This window comes from Seriola dumerili, unplaced genomic scaffold, assembly GCF_002260705.1.
Source record: "Seriola dumerili isolate Sdu_G_001 unplaced genomic scaffold, Sdu_1.0 BDQW01000110.1, whole genome shotgun sequence".
In the NCBI taxonomy this organism is placed as follows: Eukaryota; Metazoa; Chordata; class Actinopteri; order Carangiformes; family Carangidae; genus Seriola; species Seriola dumerili.
The window spans coordinates 10,343,543-10,365,233 of NW_019174365.1; the positions used below are offsets into that span (position 1 = coordinate 10,343,543).

The 21,691-nt window shown below is 44.0% G+C and overlaps 1 protein-coding gene across 5 annotated transcripts in view; it reads left to right on the forward strand.

Annotated features, from left to right (window-relative positions):
* LOC111223252 (RNA-binding motif, single-stranded-interacting protein 3) overlaps positions 1-21,691 on the forward strand; it is a 270,217-nt gene that overhangs the window by 213,172 nt on the left and 35,354 nt on the right. For all 5 annotated transcript variants that reach the window (XM_022747322.1, XM_022747323.1, XM_022747325.1 and 2 more), the window contains one exon: positions 15,976-16,082. In XM_022747322.1, coding sequence (XP_022603043.1) covers positions 15,976-16,082 — 107 coding nt within the window. The remainder of the gene's footprint in view (positions 1-15,975; positions 16,083-21,691) is intronic.

Below are 21,691 nucleotides of genomic sequence, written 5' to 3' on the forward strand. Positions count from 1 at the left end.
TGCTCATATCTCTGCTTGCGCTTTTTTTGTTGTCCTTGCTTTTATACTCTCTCTCATCCATCCCTCCCTCTCTTATCTTCATTGCCGCCGCCGTCTTTCATCCCTCACTTTCTCTCCTCCCTTCCTCTCTGTTCGCTATTCTCCGCATCGCACACATTCCTGCTCATCTCCCCCTAATGCTCATCTATGTTACTGGATGTAGCTGAGTGCACACAATATTAGTGCGAGCAAAATAAGCACCTGAGGCTGCTTTTACTTATGAAGAACATTTCTCCGTTCCTCTCTGTTTTGACATGTTGTCAGCCTGTTCATTGATGTGTTTGCCTCTTTTATGCTGTGGATTCACTCAGGGTGAACAGCAGACAGTTATGGAAAAGTTTTTCTTTCTTTTTAATTTTTCATTCTTTTAAATTTTGCGTCAAAGTGGAGCTGCAACAAGTTCGGGTCAGAAATCCAATCTGGGCTTGTTGCAAAAAATACTGTTGAATGTAAAATATCCACGAATGTATAACACACCTAGTTACTGAGAATACATTATTTCATATTTTCCCTCACTTCAAAGCGATCTGGCTTTACACATACCGGCTTCGTGACTCCAAGAATGGCATTGTCTTTCTTTTCCTCCTTTCTAAAGTCTAATCTACCAGTGTGTGATAGCACGTTTGATTGGGCACTGCAGCGCCTTGTTGGATGACGCTGTTTGCCAGAGACCTCTGCATCGGCACCCCCGCTGACCCAATGCAGCATTCCCATTCAAATTAATGAGGGGGCTGTGTTTTTTTTTTTAAACAGATCTGTTGTTTGTCTGAACAGCCTCACAGCCCTAAAGTATGTGTCACACAGGTATAGCAATCATGTTCATCTGTTACATTTACATTTACTCACTTGGCAGACGCTTTTATCCAACGTGACTTACAAGTGAGGGACATCACTAAAGCTTAAATGCAGAAGGAGACCTTGAAGTAAGTACTAAATAAGGCCAAGTACAAGAAGATCAGGTAAAGAAGTGCACTGAAAGTACAGTAAGTAGTAGTTAGTTATTCTTATTAAGGAGAGTCTGCTAACATCTAGCACTGCCCAGTGAAAAACCGTTCAGGCTGAGTAGTTTGTTGAAAGTGTTGCGTTTTTTTGGAGGGAGGGACGTTATTCATTCTTGTGAATTTTATTCTGGCGAGCTCAGGAATCAGAGTGCACACTCTACAGTCATAAGAAAAAAAACCTTTAGGTTTTTTTCTTTTCATACTTCTGCCTAGATCTAAGTGGGCTCTCCACCACCTCAGGAATGAAAGTCTTGCAATGTGCATATTATCTTCACAGATCCCTAGATTCCAGGGTTTAGCCATCAGTCAACTTAATCTAATGCAGGACCTGAGGAAATGCATTTCTTTTGCAAAGAATAATATTCCGCCTCTCAGCAGATACAGTAGGTCACTGAGCTCATAGCCTTTCGGCCGGCCTGCCCGTCCTCCAGAATGAAGATTAAGTTTGCTGAGGAGGATAATCATGCTCCAAGGTCTCTGAGGTATGCAAGCAATTCAGCAGGCTTGCCTTCTGTGGTTCACTGGTCAACTCCTCCCTATCTCCTGCACCTTTCATTATGTTCGAGTATCACAACACATGAGTTTGATAAATTACAGCAGCATGTTTTGAGTATGTTTTACTGTCTACATTTGAAAGTGAACAGAAATAGTGAGGTACAGGGAGGTCATCTCACTGACCAGAGTTGACCTCAGGACTGATTGTATCCTGTGAGTGTTTGCGTCAGGGAAGCAAGGTTAAAAAAAGAAAGAAAAAAAAAAAGGAAAAAAGAAAAGCAGGCATCAGTTACACCCGACCACGTCACTGTCACCGTCCCAGGACACAGAGGGCAGTGAGATAAATCTAGCTGCTGCCCCCAAAATAGAGCACGCACCTCCATTAGAACAGGACGCAAGCTGTGTGGGAACAAGCAGAGGTCACTGTGGTCAGTAGAGTTATTTCTGTAGCGCCACCGGACCTCCAGGAGTGGACGCCCATTCATTCATCCGACTGCCTGCCAGCGGGGAAAGAGACACACACACAAACACACACACCCACACACAAACACACAAAAAAAAAAAAAAAAAAAAAAAAAAAAAAAAAAATGCGTACACACCTACATGCTCTGCCAATGGACAGCCAGTTGGAGTGGGACGTGTTCCATTTGATGAAACTTAACGTGATGGGCTCCGAGTTGCCAGTGTTTTTTTCTCACCTGGGGTTATTTGCATCTTTTTCTGTATAAGAGTGTATTTATATAGCGAGCTGCCTGCTGGTGTTTCAGCTGAAGGACGATGGAAACACACCTGGTTTTGTGTGACCTCATGTCTCAGACACTGTCTGTCTTTCCTTGGCTGGCAGTACGGCACATCGTGGCTATTGGATCACACTTGTGGTTTATTTCTGCTGGTTTTACTCAGCTTATATAGATGATTTATAGCAGCTTTACAGACATGGATGCACACTTCTTGCCATAGCAAAAAAAAACAAAAAAAAAAAGACAGACACAGAAAACAGCAACACGCCAACAGAAAGATTTCTTACAGTCTCCTCTTCCTTCCTTTGTTCTTTGAGCCTCTCTCACTCTCTCTCTCTCTGTCTTCCTCTCATACATCCACACACACCCACAAGCACACACACATCAATAGTCCATTAGGAGTGTGTTGCTTTCATTACCTCCAGCTTGGCCCTAAGACAGCCTTCAGAGTGGAGTACAGCAGAGCAGAGCTGGCCAGGATTGCAGTATATATAGAGAGAAGTCTAGTAATTGCCAGCTCTCTGTTCTCTCTATCCTGCGCGTCAGGTGGAAAGTATGAATCTGTGGTATCTGGGGACCACCCCTGCTGCGCCACACCGCATCTCTCTACAACTGTCTGTCCCCCCACCAGGCACAAGTAATAGGGGGAAAACAGAGAGCTTAAAGGCCTCAGAGAGTCCAACAACTGCCACTCTAACAATACATACCACCATGGGAATAGAAAAAATTAGGCAGCCCACACTAACAGCAGAGAGGCACCTAAGGATATACTCTTCCTAGAAATCCCACTTTTCGTGTCTTGCTTGCTACACAGTAGTAACTGCTGTTACTGTAGCTTCCCTCTTGAAGAGGAATATTTTATTTATTTTGTTTCACCTGCTAGAAGGCGCATGGATAGTTCATGCAGCAAAACGTTTTGAGAGGTCCTAAAGCCTTTTAAAACACCATGAGGATTCATGTAAAAGATGACTCCCACATAAACATGTAACATTGGGGATCAATTATAAAAAAAAAAAGTTATTGACCGAGTGTGGCTTCACAAATGAAAACGAGTCCCTATAAGACATCTGATCAGAATCAAACTGCAGCTGCACTGTGCAGAGAGAAAATGCTTTGTTGTTGACCTTGAATGTCTGTCTGAGGTGAGGTTAGATACAAAAATGGCAAGCACGGACCATCAGTGACTGAAACCCCATATTGCCAGTTTTATTGTATTGTTGCAAGATTAGTTATCTGTGCTCTCGAAAAGCACTGTTTTCACAAGCTACACCGACGGCACACTGACTACTCCAGTACCTGCAATGTTTAGATCTGAGTTAAGTGTAGATGCCTTTATCCCCATGTTGTTGTGTTCACCCCTTCATTTAATACTGGTTTGAGACCCTGTTTTACTACGACACCATTCCACTCTCGTCCTTTTTGCAGCTTTGTCCGTTTTAATGTGAACAAAATGTTGGATTTCTGCCTTTACTTATATTGTACACAGGCCACCCATGCAAAAGAGAGTAAACTATTCTCAGAAGTCCATCCTGTGTAAATAATATGTTGGATGAATTTACAAGAAAGCCTCTGCTTACAACTGCAGTGTACTAATAATATGACAAAAAAAGAACTAAGATGATGAGATGAGATGAAGGTTGTTTTCTTTTTAGGGTACAAAACAGACTCTGTAAATAATGGATAAAGACATGCAAAAGATAAATTTCCAGATGTGGTGGAGCAATAAACTCCTCTTCTCTTTCGTATTTTATTCCATTCTATTTCACTCAAATCATTTGTCAAAGAAATTGTATTATACTGTGAAAGGTGTCGTTGCTTACAGGTGAAATAAACAAAGATGACTTATTTTCCCTACGTCCTTGTTAATCATAGCGACAGTATAGAATATATTATACTGTTTCTCAATGTTTGGCGTTCAACAGCTCTTAGCATTTCAAAAGGTGTCTTCTTAATGGCCTCTTTGCAGCAGGCATCTTCCAGATAGCAGCGATGTAGTTAAGATAATACTACCACCAGGTTTTCCCATTCACCAGGCCCTGTCCTGATCCTCTTACACATAGACACACAGATTTATGAATTACCGTCAGCTAGTCATATCTCTCTTTTAGCCCTAGACGTAATCTTGCCACAGATGCATCCAGATCAATTTTTCAGGATGTCTTATTTGTGGAGCGAGCATCACATGCCTCGGCGCAGTGGTGCGTGTGGTGGTGGTGTTGGGGGTGGGTGGGGGTGTGTGTGTGAGAGGGGGATGCAGTCAGGGTGTATCCAATTTCAGGCTGCAAAGCAAATGGCCTTGGAGATCAAGGATTATACAGCAGATTTCTAAGTCGGGCTGATATTGATTCGCTGTGCCCCTGCTGAACTCCAGTTTGTACCCTCTCCATGTAAGCTTTTAAATGTTGCTGCCTTAACGGACCCCCCCCCCATCAGTATCGCCCCCTGATCTATAAATTTGGCCTTTTGTTTTTCTCGATAGCACTGGATATTTCATGGAAGGGTAATTTCAGTGGGAAGTCAGTAAGGTTTATTTCATCCAGGACAAGACACCATTTTTAGTCACAGGGTTACAGCTGGTTTTGTTGGATATGTTAATGAAGAAGAAGAAGAAGAATTAGCTTCCCTTCGCACTCCCGAAGAGGAAAAATACTGCAAGCGTTTTTAATAACAGTGTTTCAGAGATTTTGACAGCTTATTGTGTTTCATTGTAATGCACATTCTGCCAGACAAAGAAGTGGGATAGCAGGATCTCACGCACTATGCAGTGTGATGCATACATTAGAAGGACAATACCTCTATACTTCATGTAGTTGAAGTCAGTTTTTATAATTATGTGACTTTTTTATATCTGCTCATGAGGATAATTGTCAGATATTTACTCATAAATTAACTCCTCATCTCGGTACATTTGCTTTGTGCGAGCCTCTCCACGCTGCAGCTGGTACACATGAGTGTGTGACCACCCAGATGCGGAATTTTTCCATACAAACTTTACGTTTGAAATTCAGAGCATTTATACGTCTGTGCAGCAAAGGCATTAATCACAAGAGTTTTCATCAGTTCCAATGCGTTTTGATGTGCCATCTCATACTGAGCAGGACTCCTGGCACCCCTCTGTGACTTCACGGTCTCCATCTCCTTCGCCAGTCTGAGGCACAAAATTAAAAGTTTGTCGTCCTGCCATTTAGCCATCTGTTCGGCAACTTCCGCTTCTCTCCACTGTTTTCTTTCTCTCCATCACACTTTCTTTCACACCCTCTTTCTCTCTTTTTCATTCATGCACACACACACACACACACACACACACACACACACACACACAAACTATAAACCAGTGAACACTGTGCAGCCACAAATTTCAAGTTTGGTAATTGCTTTTGGAAAAGCTGAGAAAAGGGAAAGAACACTGCTTCAAGGTCTAATTATTCAACAATACCCCTCTCCCAAAAAAAAAAAAAAGAGATGGAAAGACAGAGAAAGGGGGTTGAGTTGGGTGTCGGGATCTGGTTAACTCGTCAAATAGGCCCATTATGGGGTAAAATCAACAGTGGAGTGTGTTAGATGTGTGCTAGGGAGGGGAGAGCGTGTCCAAATCCCCTCAGTTCGCACAGCCATTACAAACAAGAGTGGATTAGCCAGCAGCCCCCTGCTGGGACAGTGAATGGATGAGAATGGGAAAGATGAGGGAGGCCACTCCTCCCCAGCATTATCTAAATAACAGGCTGGGGAATTCAATAAGTACCGGCCTCATCAGACCTCATCAGCTCCCCCAATTAAGCTGCGAATCATGGCGGCTGGCGGGCTGGTTGCCGTAGGTGACAGATGAGAGCCGGCGTTGCGATGTGCTTGCCTCTGCAGCAGTGCTGCGCTGCCTCACATTCCTCACATTGTTTAAGTGAATGTGTTGGTGTGTGTGTGTGTGTGTGTGCCTGTTTGTGTGTGTCTAGGACAGGTGGGTTGTTTTGGAGGAGAATGGTAAGAGCTGATGAATATCATCAGCTTAACAATAGTATTTGTGTTGTTTCTACCTGCTAATTTACGGTCCACACCGACGCTCAGGCCCACTCACACTGTGCTTCTTCTGTCCTTGATGCCGCATTGATGAGTCCCGAAAGCCGGCCTCAACTTGAAGTAAGAAGGAGTTACCTTCACCACGACGCTGCTTGTGAACCCTAGTGATATCGATGTTGTGTGTCAATATCTCTCCCCTCCCACATTACCTCCCTGTGTTTCCCCAAGGGTCAGGACATGTGGAGAAAAAACATGGCTCTCCCACATCGATTGGGGCCCATTAACGCAGACTGAGAAAAACAAAGCCTTTCATCACGTCTGAGATGTTTAGGCAAGGACTCACTCAAAGTTGTTCCCCACAGGTCAACCTTTCTCTCCGGTTATCGCTCTGATATCGCTCTCTCAAGAGGACGAAGGGGCACAGCTACTGAAGCTAGTTTAAATAATGCTGAAGAGTTTGCTAAGTGTGTATTTTTCTCTAGATAAGAATGTGCTGTCAAACTACCTTCACTCTTTGTTTTGTTTTCCTTTTTTTTTCTTTGAAACAGTGGGAAGGTTGAGAAGGAAATGGTAGCACTGACACATGAAGGAAGTGGGGTCAGATTTTGGCCAGGAGTTGTTTTGTTTCAGGGATTGAAACCTCTAATCACCTTTCAAATGATTATTTTTATGGCATTCCTGCCTCATGGTGAGTTTAAACAAAGTTTGATATTGATATTACACACCAGAAAAAATAGACTACATACATGCTGTTCAAATAATAAGGTGCACTTCATAGCATTTTTGATCATTAATTATTCATTTAATTATTAGCCTGACCTTTGCATTAAAATCAAAAACAATTTCATAAATGTCAGTTTACTTGAATGATATTGTAAAATCTGCTTAATTAAGCAGGTATTAGCAGATCTTGCAGTTTCCTTGGAAAACAGTTGATATATTCAATGAGCTCAAAGAAGATGCCACTTTGTTGTCAGCAACTTTTTTGGAAAGGCAGAGGAAAATTAGCGTCAACGCTGCTCGAGAACAAAGAGAATACCCAAGAAAGGAATGAATTATGAGCCGTGGGAATGTCTGATGCACTGTTTGAAGCTCAGAAGGGGTCTGTCTGACAAAGCGCAGATGAAGGGGTTAGCCATCTAAATTTGGACATAACTCTGGCTTTTAAGTCTCATGCAGCTGGCTACACCGCTAATCTTAAATCACCCAGCAAGTTCATAGGCATATCTGTACCGTCTCATGTCATCAGTGTTTTTAAGATTACCAGAAGACTATAGAGATTAAGTAAAGCAGAGAGGATCAGCTGACATTTTGGTCAGTCACAAGAGATGCCTGACGAGAGGTTGTCTTAACTAAAACAAAGCTCTGAATAAATGCACCGTTACATATGTGCAGGGGGTTTACACTTGTCTGTCTTATACAGGTGTGAGATTCATTTTCAGTTTATCAAGAACAAGCTACTCCTGCTTCCCTCCTGAAGTAGCAAACACACAGCATCTGTTGGTTCAGTAAAAGTAATTATATTACTGAAATGAAGATAAAGTAATCTGTTGACATATTATGTCTAACAATGACACTTAAATCATTTGGCTGAGTAGCAAGAAACCAATAAGCAAAGATGCTGTCTTTAAAATAGCTGAAGACGATAAGAAAACGAAGTAAAAGAGAAGAAGGATGTCACTGAGCAATAGATACGATTTTTAAGAAGGAAAAAGACAGAAAAATAGTGCAGAACTTCCTGTGCTGTCTTTGATTGTGTATATACGTCCTATGAGTGTGTGTGTGTGTGTGTGTGTGTGTGTGTGTGTGTGTGTGTGTGCGTGCGTGCGTGCATGGCTTCTCTTTTGAAAGTGAAAGAGCAAAGAGAGCTGCACCTGCAGCTTCTATCAACCGGTGGAAAGCTCCTTTCACCACAGCTTTAATTACAGTCTCTGCAGCTCTGCTTGGCTCAGACAGGCTGGTCTCCACGCAGCCAACCAAATCCTCTCACACATAGCTGCCTTCTTCTGCCACAGAGTCACCTGATCCCTAATCAGCCACGGTGCCACTCTTCATCGATCCCCAATCAGTTACAGTAAAGGGGACGCTATGGAACCCCGCTCCCTCCTCGCACACCCCCTCCGCCCCTTCCCCCCTTATTAGTCGGGTGCCCTGCTTTCATTGATCATAAATCAACATCACTGGCAGCATTGATCGTCAATCACCCCCAGTGACATTATTGATCCGGCTGGTCCCTCAGCTATAGGCCTGCCCTCAGCCCTCGGCCCACATTGCAGCCTGGCTGTGGCGTATTGATCCCCCTCAGATACAGTATTGAGGGGTCTTTATTGATAATTCATTTATTGTGCTGTAATTTCATTTTCTTTTCTGTCTATACTGTTGTTACTGGAAGCCCCTACGGTGGAAACCTAGTTAACAGACACACAGCCTTTTGTATGCTTCGCCATGCTGCTCTAACTGATGTGGCTTTCTTGCATTTCCAGTTTGAGGCATATTCTCCACTCCTCTTCAAATGTCATTGTCAATTTCCGGCAATGGGAGCCTAAAGGTTGGCTAACCCTACTTATAACAAGGAAATCATACGTTTGAATTCTCGGACCGTCTGTGAAATTCGGCGAGAGGCAAGGTACCACTTAGCAAGACACCTACCATCCGATTTTTCTTTTGAGTTTCATGCCGGCCAACAGCGGAGGACTGTTTGTAATGCGCCTTGAGTGTGAATTTGTGTAACTCTATGAATGTCAAGCAGTGCGGTGCTGAGAAACACCATGCATGCTCAGCAAAACCTCGCCTTGAGTAATAAACCTAAGTAATTTTGCTGTAACAATATGTGGAAGCTTTGTAAAGAGTAAAAGGCTAAAATATGTATTCACATTGGAATGGCTGATGTAAATAATGAAGCCTTCACAATAAGCTAGAACACTGACACAGTGTCACATATACCAAGAGGTATTCGCTGCAGGTTTGGTGGATGGGCAGTTCTGTTGAATTACAAAGCACTCATCTGTATGATTCATCTCTATAGATGGGAGGCTTCACGGGTCACTGGAGGCGTTGGCAGTGTTATAATACTCTGCTAACAGGGAGAGAGCTAGCTTCACTGTCTGCCCACACAGGCAGTGACACAGACAGTGGCAGCACAAGTCAACCCCCACAGGCAAAGTACAGCAACAGCTGCTCTTAAGTCCCTTCTGCCGCCGCCAAAACTGTCTTCCATGAAAGGAGAGCTCCACAGCCCAGAACCAGTTTTACGCCACAAGGCCAAAAGGAAACCAATGAAGACGTAATTGCTTTTTATCTCATAAAATCAGTCATTCTTTTGATAGTTTAATACTTGATTCATTATTTCTGTTTCTGTCTAACTGGAGAAAGCCTGTCTTTCTTCAAACACAAATTCAGTGTGGATCAAATGTGATCTCAGAATCCCCAGCCCAGCTCTAAAAAAAAAAAAAAAAAAAAATGGGTTAAGGCCAAGATGATTCCCAATTATCCAGGTCATAAAATAGGTTTATATTCTGTATGTCTTCTCAAAGATGCTTCTTCAGTTCAGCGGTGAAGAAGTGTTGAAGCATTTTGTTAGTGTTATTACATCTTCGAGACCAAACAACAAGTCCGTCCATCTCAGTACTGTTAGCTCCATCTGTGACGTACCGACTTGCCCGTTGCACATCACAGTGTTTTCTTAGCTGGGATCTTATTTCGAAGCCACTCCACAAATAGTGTTTTCAATCTCATACTTTACTCTTACAATTTTGCACCAACCACAATGCGGACACTTGTACTGTAATTGCCGCCCTGGCCAGCTGTGTAAAGCAGCCACTGATACTGAGACCGTCTGCAGCAACAAAGATGTTGGCAGCGCGCAGCAGCATGTGTGGCTTCAGCATTAGAAACATCTGCCACCGCCACTTTAAAATTGCAACCGACTACAAGAACCAGCGACACTCGACTATGGCGTTTGGAATGAATGCGGTGAGGACTGTCTGCTTGTATAAATGTTATTTTAATATAGGGATGCAGGATTGTGAGCCGTTCATTAGAGTTGGCAAACACACATACTCTAACTTCTACTCACTCACTCATACACCTCTGTCTAGCCTCTTGTTTTTAGTTATTTGTTTACTCACCATGGCAACCTTAGCATTGGGAATGGCGAGTGGAATTAGCTGATTAAGCTAAAACAAAGTTTTCGTTTTAACTGGTACCTCAGAGCTTGTCTCACAGGAGTCGGCTAACAGCTGGAAACTGGCCGCCTGCTTGGCGCTGCACTTGCTGCTCTCACATTTACTGTAAGAGCAGATTAATTCAGAGCCAGGACTCAAAGGCACAATCACATTCACTCACATTTTCAGCTGCTAAAATAATTACAACTCTTTGTTTATGCTGAATATACTTCATCTTTTTTCTGTTGGATCATTTCACACTGATCTGATGTCTGCATATTCCAAAAGGCGAAGACATGCACACATCGCTTCTATAAGTGTTCCCACTCCCATAAGATGGTCTCAGTCAATTATAGTTGTCTGCTGCATTATACTGTAGACTCACCGCGTGCCAGACACACATGGAGCTCATCTCATCCATCAGCTTTGTTTATTTGTCTGAATCTGGTCTGGGATCAGTGTCTGCTCGGTGGTGCATGAAGAGACAGACAGCAAGATAGATAGATAGATAGATAGATAGATAGATAGATAGATAGAGAACAAGTAAGAAAGAAATGGAGAGAGAGAGAGGCAGACAGGAGATAACCACGACAGAGAGAGATGCAATCGGATGGAGAGAGTGAGAGATGGATTAGCATGTCAGAGACTCCCTACATAACATTACTCTTGTTAAGTGCGCAATAGCTCATCGATCAGGCTTCTACCGCCCGCATCCAGGGCTCTTCCCTCCACTTCCCTTCCCGTAATCCATAATATCATCACAGGCCTGAACCGCCTGACATGCTGCAGGAGCCCTCTATGGGAAAGTCTGAGCAAGGGGCTGATCAATAGCCATAGAGCATGTGCAGCGGATGCAGGGTGAGAAGCAAAGCGTTGTTGACATCCTTCTCCCTTTACTCATCTCTCTCATTCATCTATACAGTATGGATCAGAAGGGGGAAAACTGGACCACGCCTGACACCTCCACCCTCGGTGACTCTCGTTCCCCTCTGCCTCTGTCTGTCACTGTCTCCTCGTGTCTTTTTGTCTCTCTATGACACCGTATCTGTCTTTCCATCTATCTCCCTCTCCCTCGCCTCTTTGTCTCACTCTCTGCCGTGCTCCCCTCTCAGCACCCGCTCCATTTATCGGGCCGTGTCATTGAGCCGCGTGTGCCGTCCCTGTCAGCAAAACGGCTGGCAGACTGTCTTCATTTCCATGCTGAAGGATGCAAGGCCAGCGTGGCAGTTGTGAGAGCTATCGACTGGGATCCGTCAAAGCCCTCCCTGTAGGGAAGCTGCTGCCGCCTGCCTTCCTAGTTGGCGGCCATTCTGAGCTTGTCCGTTTGACTCTTAAAAATGGCTACATATATGCTGTAGCTGTAGTTTTGGTCCTTCTCCTTTGTCACGTCCACCTGTCATATATTTTTCTATTGTAACTACTCCCTGTTTTTGCTTCATCTTTATCTATTTCTAGAACACTGTCCCTTGTGCTGCCTGTCTTTTCCTGTATCTGTCCGTGTCTTTCCACGTCTCTCACTCTCTCCCTCCCTCCCTCTTTTTTCACTCTCTTTCCCATAAGACACAGCCTCCTCAGTTTTGGGCAGACAGGTCAAGCTGGCTGATGGGAATCAGACAGTTGTTGATCCAATTAGAGATCCCCTCGAGCAGCAGAGTACAGCAGAATTCCAATAAAATACTGTCCTCTTTTTTTCCTTTACCTTATTCTTTCCAAATATGTCCTCGCAGTAACACACAGCGAGCCATGCAAATGTCTTTTCAGAGATGCTTAGCTCATGGAACTTCAAGCCTAACAACCCGTAGGAACCTTTAACCAAAGTTGTCATTGAGAAGTGGAAAGCTTCCTTTGACTGAAGCTTTTTCAGAGTGACATATTTTGGTACAAGTGGCTGAACAGTTCCCTCTGTTCGCCCTCTAGGGCTTTGCATACTCTCAGAGCAAAGCAAGGCCAGCCCAGTTTGACTCCAAGCCCTTGTGAGAGGCCTCTTTTGTAACTGTCTTGATGGTGAAAAGCTGGCTGTTTCACTGAGCAAAACCTTTTACCCAGCCCTGATACAGTTCGGGGCTATTCTTGCATTGATTTCACCATTCAGGCCAAACAGATGTACAGTCCAATTCTGAGCAGAGGATGAATGTATGATGTGCTGACATTGATGTATTATAATGCATGTGCTTATTTGCATTCATGGATCAAGATGCTATTCATCTGGCCTTGCGAGACCATCCGGAGCACGTAAGCTCTCTTTGTCTACAGATACCAGAAAAGAAAAGGAATGGTGAGATCTGGTGTTCTCGCAGCGCTGGCTGTTATTCCGCAGACAAAGGGCTGATTTCCCCCAGATGCCGGCCCATAGGAAACATCAGTAATAGCAATAATTACTTATGCACTGAGCGCTAATAAGTGAAACTTGCAACAAGCTTCAATTTAAATGGCTATTGTAATTACACTGTCTTGTACAGAAGTACATCTGCATGCACTTATTGGTTCATTTTACTGAGTGGTAATGTGTCTATTGATGAGCAGAAAGCCATGACTATCTCTTCACAGCCAAATGCACAGTGTGGAGTATGACTGAGCCGAGGTTGTGATCAAATGAGGCTCGCAGCACAGACGTCTTACTCTCACTGAACTGTCTAGCGCTGATCCTCTTGCCCCGTGTATTTGTGTGTGCATGAGTGCGGTTGGTCTTGGTGTGCGCACTCCAAGGCACACACACATGCATATGTCTGTGGTCACCCCCTCATTAACGTGTTTACCAGTTCCTACGGCAACCCACATAAAAAACAATTAGGAGTCTCCACGGAGCACCTTGTTATCGGCAGTTGTTGACCTCTGACCAAAAACAATTTATGTCTTTTTCCCATAATTTAGGATCATTAAAGGCCAGCAAATTGGTTCATAACTGAATCATTTTCTTTGCAAGCGGCCCCCTACAACACACACTCTGACTGGAGCCAGTGTGAAATGTGTTGTACTTGGAGCCTGTGGCCTAAAGATGCAGCATCAGCAAGCTAGTATGTACAGCCAGTGGCCTAGTTTATTCTGGGCTGTGCCAGTGATGACGGTGTGTGGTGAGAGGTCTAAGAAGGGTTTTTAGGCTGGCAGCAGTTTGTATTGTGTGTGTGTGTGTGTATGTGTATGTGTATGTGTATGTGTATGTGTATGTGTATGTGTATGTGGGTCTTTGTGTGTGTTTTCAAGGGTTATAGCAAAGAGACTTTAAGGGCAGGAGGAGGGTGTGTGCGTCAGGGCTATAGAGGGGTGAGTGTGTTCACAGGGTGGGTGGGGTGGTGCGAGGCTGTTGATCTTGGGCTGAAGTCTTAAACAAATTGGCTGGTTCGCTGTGGGAACTGGGGATGTAGTCAGTGGGGGGAACATCAGCGTGCTCTGTGTCAGATTCTCCAAATTTCTCCGATAGCTAATTATCTCCCAGAGTGCCAGAGGAGAGGTTTGCAAGCGGTTTTGTTGTTTTTCTTCTTCAGCATTTCTCTCACTCTCCCTCCCCAGGCCATGTTCTCCTGGGCTGACTCTGAGCGGTTTGGTCCCACAGTAGCCCCTAAAGCCACACTAACACAAAGAATTTTGAACGTGTCTGTCCCCGTTGCAGCACTATAGCCGCATAAAGGAACACCCAGCCATCTGCTTATTTGCATCTCAGACACCTACTGAAAGAACAAAATCATCCTCTCCGAACGTGACGCCATTTGAAGTGGTGACATGTCAGAAAGTGGAAATGAATAAATAAATCATCTCGTTAGCTCATTAACACCCAAATCATTTCCTCCAACTGGAAACCCCCCCCCCCCCGTCATACGTTCGCTTGACTTCAGGTTGTTTTATTTGCTGTCACTGCCTTGTCAATCCTGACAGCATTTCTTTCTCTCCTGTCTTATGATGCTGCATTATTATCGAGGCCTAAGCGGCTCTTAACATCTGGGAGTGTAGATTAAAGCATCAACAATTCTCTCGGTGGGTGTCATCTCTAGCACGGCGTGATAAAAGGTCCCATTGCTCACCTCCCGCAGACAGCCCCATCATCGGCCTGTGTCGTCACAGAGCGGCCGTGTCACGAGCTGCCAGGCCTGTAATGCGAATGCGTTGACAGGAGAGCGGTCGGGTCCCTTCTAAGCCACCAGGTGCAGGGCAGCAGTGGTTGAGTGTTTGGACAAGCTCGCTGGCTCAGTGCGTTCTGTACTGTTGCAGAGCTGTACAGCCCTCCCAGGGAATGAGTGTTTGATCCTGAGTGTAGATTCTCACTCTACCTCTGTTTTCCTGTTGTTTCTCTGTCAGTTACTCTGCCTCTATCTCTTTCACTCTCTTCTCCTTTTTTTTTTTTTTCTTGTTCTTTACTCCGTCTGTACTTGTGTGTTTCTTTTAGTTTATCCAACTGTCTCTCATCCCCTCACTCATCTCCGCAGTCTGCCTCCAAAGAGATTCCGATCTCGCTGACGCAGACTGAAAAGGGGGACGGACACTGCTAAGACCCCAAGATCTCCGGCCAAAAGAGCCACCCGTTTCTCACGAGAAAAGCTCAATAAGAACTTTTTTTTTCCTTTTCTCTGCTTTTTTTTTTTTTTTTTTCTTTCACCGAGCCTGTCTTTCTACAGATTTCTCTCTCTCCCCCACAGTATCTCATCAGGAGAGTCCTCTCCCTGAATCAGTTTTGTCTCTTTTGGCACTCACCTGCAGCTCAAGTGTGAGAAAGTGCCCTTTGAGAAGTTATCTTTATAGCGACGTAGGTCATCGCAACACTTTCATCAACCTTTTATTGGCAATTATGCACACAAAAGACTGTTGATATGGAGACAGCGTAGATGAGGTCGCAGTACAGAGGGCTTTTTCTCTTTTTTTAATTGGATTAATAACAGCTATTTCATGTCATGTTTTCCTGTTGCTTGATATTAGACACTTGCCAGCTCTGAAGTGAGGGCACTTATTACAATCCTGTGTCACTATTGTTCTTAGTATGTCTGAAATGGTTAGACTGCCCCGAGTGTTCACTCTGAGAACAGCGGTATTAATTCTCTGACAGCCTCCGCTCACACAGCGCAGCTCAGTGAGACGCTTGCATCGATGGTTGCGGAGTGGAAAAAGGCATAAAATTTCAAATAAAGGAGAAGATGGCTGTTAAAGTAAAACACAGAGGGATTATGCGTCAGGAACAGGAACGCCTTTTAGAAACAAGCTTTGGCTGACAGAGCAGTCCTACATTACCATCTCAGAGGTATTTACAAGAGCGATTACTGTGATTATTATTTCAACAATACCCTGCAATGCTCTTTCATGGGCTGCCAGCCTGGGCCAGGGTAGGAGGGCCTGCCAACATCATTGGTCTGGGAATTTGTCTAAGAGCTCCATAGGAGGGCAGAGAGGAGGGAGGGAGGAATGGAGGAGGGAGAGACAGAGGTGAGATGGTAGAAGAAGAGAAATGCAACATAGTTCAAAAGGCCTTCTGTCCCTCTGAGGGGGGGTCACACGATACAGTCCTCCTAACATGATTTTGTCCTCTTTCCCCCCTGTCTGCAGCTCCCACGGAGCCTTTGCTGTGCAAATTTGCTGACGGAGGGCAGAAGAAACGCCAGAGCCAGAGCAAATACCCTCAGAACGGGAGGCCGTGGCACAGAGAAGGCGAGGTAAGGTGTTACACCGGTTCAGATGCCATCCTCCCTCACCACGTCCCAAAAGACTTTCAAAAAGAGTTCATTTTGTCCTCTATCACTGAAGGGTGCAGGACAAATCAGTGTTGTAGAGAAAATCTCATCTCACAGTCGATCTCGAGAAACATTTTTTTTTTTTTTTTTATTCTGCGTGTGACAAGTTCTTTTTCTTCAGTGAACGGCGCACATAGCACCCAGCTTCTTCAGGTTCGCTTATGAAGCTGTCAACACATCACAGATGCCATAAATAAAGCAATGGGATCACATCATCACACGACAAATGATTTCATAAGAATACAAGTAAATGATCAACAATAGAAACGCACACTTATTAGTGTCCATTAAGGGCCAATCGTGATATATTTTTCATCCCAGACTCTTTATACTTCGTTTTCAGGCGCTTTAAGCTACATAGCAATGTTTCCATGTGTCTGTTCAAGAATGGTCTCAGGTGTCGGATGTTATTGTCCTTCTAATGAGTGACTTTGACCCCTTCATCGACCAGGAGTCAGGGAACGGAGACAGGAGTTACTATCCATATGCCCATATACATCCACCTGTTGTCATGGGGCTGCAGTTCCATAACTAGGTCATGTTAAAATCATCTCCGTGACGATCTAACCAGTTCCATCCACTGATGAAGAACACGAGATGATGCTGAGAGCTCCTGAAAATAAAAATTAAATGGCTCTCCTGATAAGAATTTTTTGTTGAATTGATATTTTCAAGGTCAAGAGCAAACTTTCAAGCTCAACAATATACAATGTCAGCATAAAGAAGTACTTTTCGAAATAATAAACTGCCTTTGCACCTCATTTAAGAAGCCTGGATGTAAGAAAAAGATCCACAGATTTAAAAAAAAAAACAAAAAGTAATCCACATAACACCTTTCATTCTTAGCTGACAAAATCACACCTTTACCTTTTTCTTTCTAACTAGCTACAAGTTGTCACTGCAGCACCACTATGACATTTTCATGATCTAACCTTTGTTGAAATATCCTGTGATTGCTATTTGTCCTAATTCCTGGAATTATAGAGATTCACAAATTACCTGAAGAACAAGAGCAAAATGCAATAATTTTTCATATTTTACACATGAATACAGCAAATATACATTAAGAATTGATAACTTCATTACCCAGATATAGCCAAAATATTTTAGTTAACTGAATTAAACTCTTTCCATTCCAGCATGATGACATCTTAAATAAGGCGTTTACGTCTGAGGTAATGGCAATTACAAGAACAAACCCCACCCTCCTCACGAGGCCCCTAGAGGTTGGCAACAGAGTTGGCTATAACATCTGGCTTTATGTAAACCATTACTGCCTGTCATTTGTATTTACTCTAAAGTATAGCGCTGTTCAAAAAAAAGAAAAGAAAAATACCCCAGATATCGATCATACTGCCCCCGGATGTATAGGTGCTGTCACGTAAATTGCATCTCAAGCCAAATGCCTCACTGAACACGTATATTCCCGCCATACATCAGAATGCTGGGAAACCTGAAATTGGATACAGTGCTATGGTAACATATTCATCAGCAACATGTGGAGACAAGGTTAAAGTCTCTTCATAAGCTACATACCTTCTATACTGGGAAGGACACACAGAGGAGACAGGTGGAGGAGCGCTTCAGACTGGACGATATAGAATTACACACACACACACGTCCACACACACTCACTGAGGCTGACAGTTGTGCTGAAGCTGCAATGTAGGGGGAGACCAGGAGAGATGAAATGTTTGTCCTTCAGAATACACATGCTCTCTGTGTGTTTGTGTTGCTGGTAGAGGTCTTGAATGAGTGTGTGCAGAGAAAAGGGTGGTGGAGTATGACACCAGCCATGTGCGTGTTTGTTCGTACTGTGTGTGTGTGTGTGTGTGTGTGTGTCTGTCCATCACATGTTCAGCAGCCCTAACACCTATAAGCCAGTGAAGCGTGTTTAACCTAAATCACATTGCTACATCCCCTCGCAGGCCCACGCACTGACAGGGTCAGCTCAGTTAACTTGAGGTAAAGTCAGATGACTGTGTATGTGTGTGTGAGTGAGTGAGTGAGTGAGTGAGTGAGTGAGTGAGTGAGTGAGTGAGTGAGTGAGTGAGTGAGTGAGTGAGTGTGTCTGTGCTTCATCTAGTGGCTCAATAAGGATAAGGGGAAAATCCCACACTGCTAAAATTGAGGAAACACCCCTTTTGTCCTTTTGCCTTTATTTATTCCCCGCCCTTCACATCCTGTGCGTCACACACATTACAGACACACTGTCTTTGACCTGAGCTTGACACAGCGGCACACCATGCCACACCAATCTCCTGTAAAATGTGTTTTACAGGGAGTGTGAGGTCTATATGCTGCCTAGAAGTCATACTGAGGAGGTCAGGGTGGGTTGTTTGTTCATACAAAGCACAGGACTTTAAAACCTAAGATCTATATTTGTGTCCTGTGCCCTACATCTTAAAGGCAACTAAGACACTCTGGAAAGTTTAATATTAGAAAAGCATATGCAGCCCATCCTGCCCTAAGTCATCATTGACTTCTGAGATTTTTTCAAGACCACAATCTCTCAATGACTTTAACCAAGTGCTATGATTTGCATAAATATAACCATAAAATCTTTAATCACGCTTTAGTTGCCAGGGTGTTGAAAGGATAACACTAAAAGTGAACATATTGCAGGGATAGATTTTGGCTGTCATCATCAAGAAAATAAAAGAGATCAAATTATGAGGTAAGTTTCAAAAGGCAGAGACTCACACTTTCTGCATATTCAGACAGAATGCAAACTGAATTTTAAGAGCTGCCACGAGTCCATACAAAGTCAATACAAAAACACAATTAGATGCAAATTTTCCTTCAGCGGTACAAAACTGATGCAAAGACATATGCTGTTTGTGTAAGGTGAAGCTGTTTCAACTTAAGCAAATAAAATGTTGCACGTATCCCCAGGGCTTTATAAATCTGCTTCATAAACATACAGAGATGAGAGGAGAAAGGAGAGAGGCTGCAGGGACAGAACAAAAAGACCCGGAGTTTCTGGAGAGTTTTGAGCCCAGTTAGAGGCTGAGCTGAACTCACACACACACACACACACACACACACACACACAGGGACACTCTCACTCCCATGGTCAGTGCATCCGCTGCCAGCTAGCTTTGAGCTAACGCCTGTACAGTTGGTAAAGAAACCACCTCTAATTTCCACTGATCAAAGGCACCCATTTGTGTGTTTATCTTAGTTAAAAGTTCTTCCTGTTGTGTCAGTGAAAGAGAAATCCCTCCTTTGCATCGTTCCCCTCTGTTCCCCTCCATCCCTCTCTCTCTCTCTGGCCCCCCTCCCTCCTGCAGTGTTTCACATTACACTGCATTAAGGCATGACGGCATGACTGAGAGGCTGCAGTTTAACAGCCTGGGTTCAAGGCTTGGCTGTAGTGTGTGTGAAAATGACAGTGTGTTTGTGTCCATGTGTAAGTGATGTGTGTGTCGTCCAACAACTGTGTGTGTGTTGTTTGTTGTGGTGTGGTGTTGTGTGTGTGTGCTTGCTGCTGAATGACGGTGACTCGTGTGTGAAAAAACGTCTCGCTCTGCCGTGGTTTGTGTGTGCTCGTCCACATGTGACACTGCTTTGGCTGCTGGTACATTAATGGGTCTAGATTGTGCTCCCTAGGCTCGTTGTCGTGGTAAGTCCGCATCTTGTTTGTGGTGCCGGTTATGTGCCTCTTGTGTGTTTCCGGTCGAAATGCTGTGCCGGTGTGTGTGTGTGTGTGTGTGTGTGTGTGTGTGTGTGTAGCTGAGCATGCTCTGGTGTGTGCCAGCATTTATGTGTTTATTTGTTGTTTTGCTATCCTTGAGATTTAGACCTTCAGGGTTTTTAGTAACTGAGGTCACAGTAGAGGCTTCAGGGCAACATTTGAGTTCAGGGTTATGTTTTCAGATTAGGTTTAAACTGAGGATGGGGTTAAAACTAGTCCAGGTTAAGGAGTTGAGCTTAGCTTGAGGATTGGAATAAGGTTTACTTTAGATTCAATTTAATTTGTTGTTTGCATCAAATTGAATTATTTGAATATTTTTGATTTCACTCCCAATCCTGTTGTTGTCTTCTGTAACACATTAGATTAGTTATTTTGGGTATTTTAACCCTGCTCTTTTAAGCCACTTAGGTATTTTGGTAAGATCACCACACTCAATCCACAATGTCAAAGTGGAAGGAGACAAACATTAAATACAGAGACAAGAGGCTCTGTGGATTGAGGTCCAATGTAGGTATCAAATAATAAAGCCAAACTTTCAGTCAGTAGACATTCATCGGGGCAAATGTTAATCAAAAGCTTTTATCTGAACTATATTTTCCATGTATACTAGCATTAAAAAGCACAGTTCTTTATTTGATGTCAGTATAAACTCTGATGAACCTCTACTGAAATCTTGGCTTTACCAGTAAATACATGAATTGGACCTAAAGTCTGCAGAGCCACATAGTGTCAAAAGAAAGGCCCCTCATAAGTAAAGTGTACCATGTGTGTGCGCGCGCGCGTGTGTATGTGCTCGCGCATCCTTATGGTCATTGATCAGCTGTGCAGGCAGGGAGATAGGCATCACATGTTAGTCTGTTTATCAGAGCTGAGGCCATTCCTCACCTCACTCCCTGTGGCAGGCAGATGAAGGGGAGCAACGGCCCACACCATCCATTACTCTCTTTCTCCGCGTCTCTCCGCCTTCTCCTCCCTCCACCTCTACGGTACATCTCACTCTGCCTGTATCTCTCTCTTCCTCTCACCCTCACCCTTTCCCTCTTCGTCTTTGTTTTTTCCCCTTCTTTAAGCGCTCTCCCCTTCTCGCCATGTCTTTCTCTCTCCCACTTTGTCCCGCTGTCTTGTCTTCCCCGTGTTTGAAGTCTTCCCAGATCCCACAGCAACATATGGAGAGCGAGAGCGAGTGAGTGACTCACTGAGACTGAGAGAGAGAGACAGAGAGAGAGAGAGAACACATTGCATGATCAGTCAGGAGTTACAAGGGGTTGAGTGCTGCAGGGTGGCTGGTGGTGAGGATTGAGAAATATATGACAGATTTTCTTGTAAACTACCCAAAGTGGGAGTCTAGAAAGTGCTGTCTCTCGCCGTCTCATGCTGACAAACATATTAGTCGCTGCATCTTCTTTCTAACATGCGCACACACGCGCACACACACACACACACGCACTCACACACACACACGCAGACGTAAGCGCCATGGGTGCTCATTCTTTTCTCCCTCCCTATCTCTTTCTCTCTCCTTTCACTTCCTCGCTCTCTTTCACCAATACACACTCCTACACACAAAAACTTTCAAAGTCACACTTCTCAAGCACCTACTCTAGGGGAATGAGTGTAGATGAAAAAAAACATCCGGCTTTCCACTCTGTGTGAAAGCCTGACAGATGTCCGTGTGTGTGTGTGTGTGTGTGTTGTGTGTATTATGTGTGTGGCCACGAGGCAAAAAGAAAAAATAAGGAGTGAATCTGTGTATGGAAGGCAAAAATACAAGAAGGAAGCGTGTGTGTGTGTGTGTGTGTGTGTGTGTGTGTGTGTGTGTGTGTGTGTGTGTGTG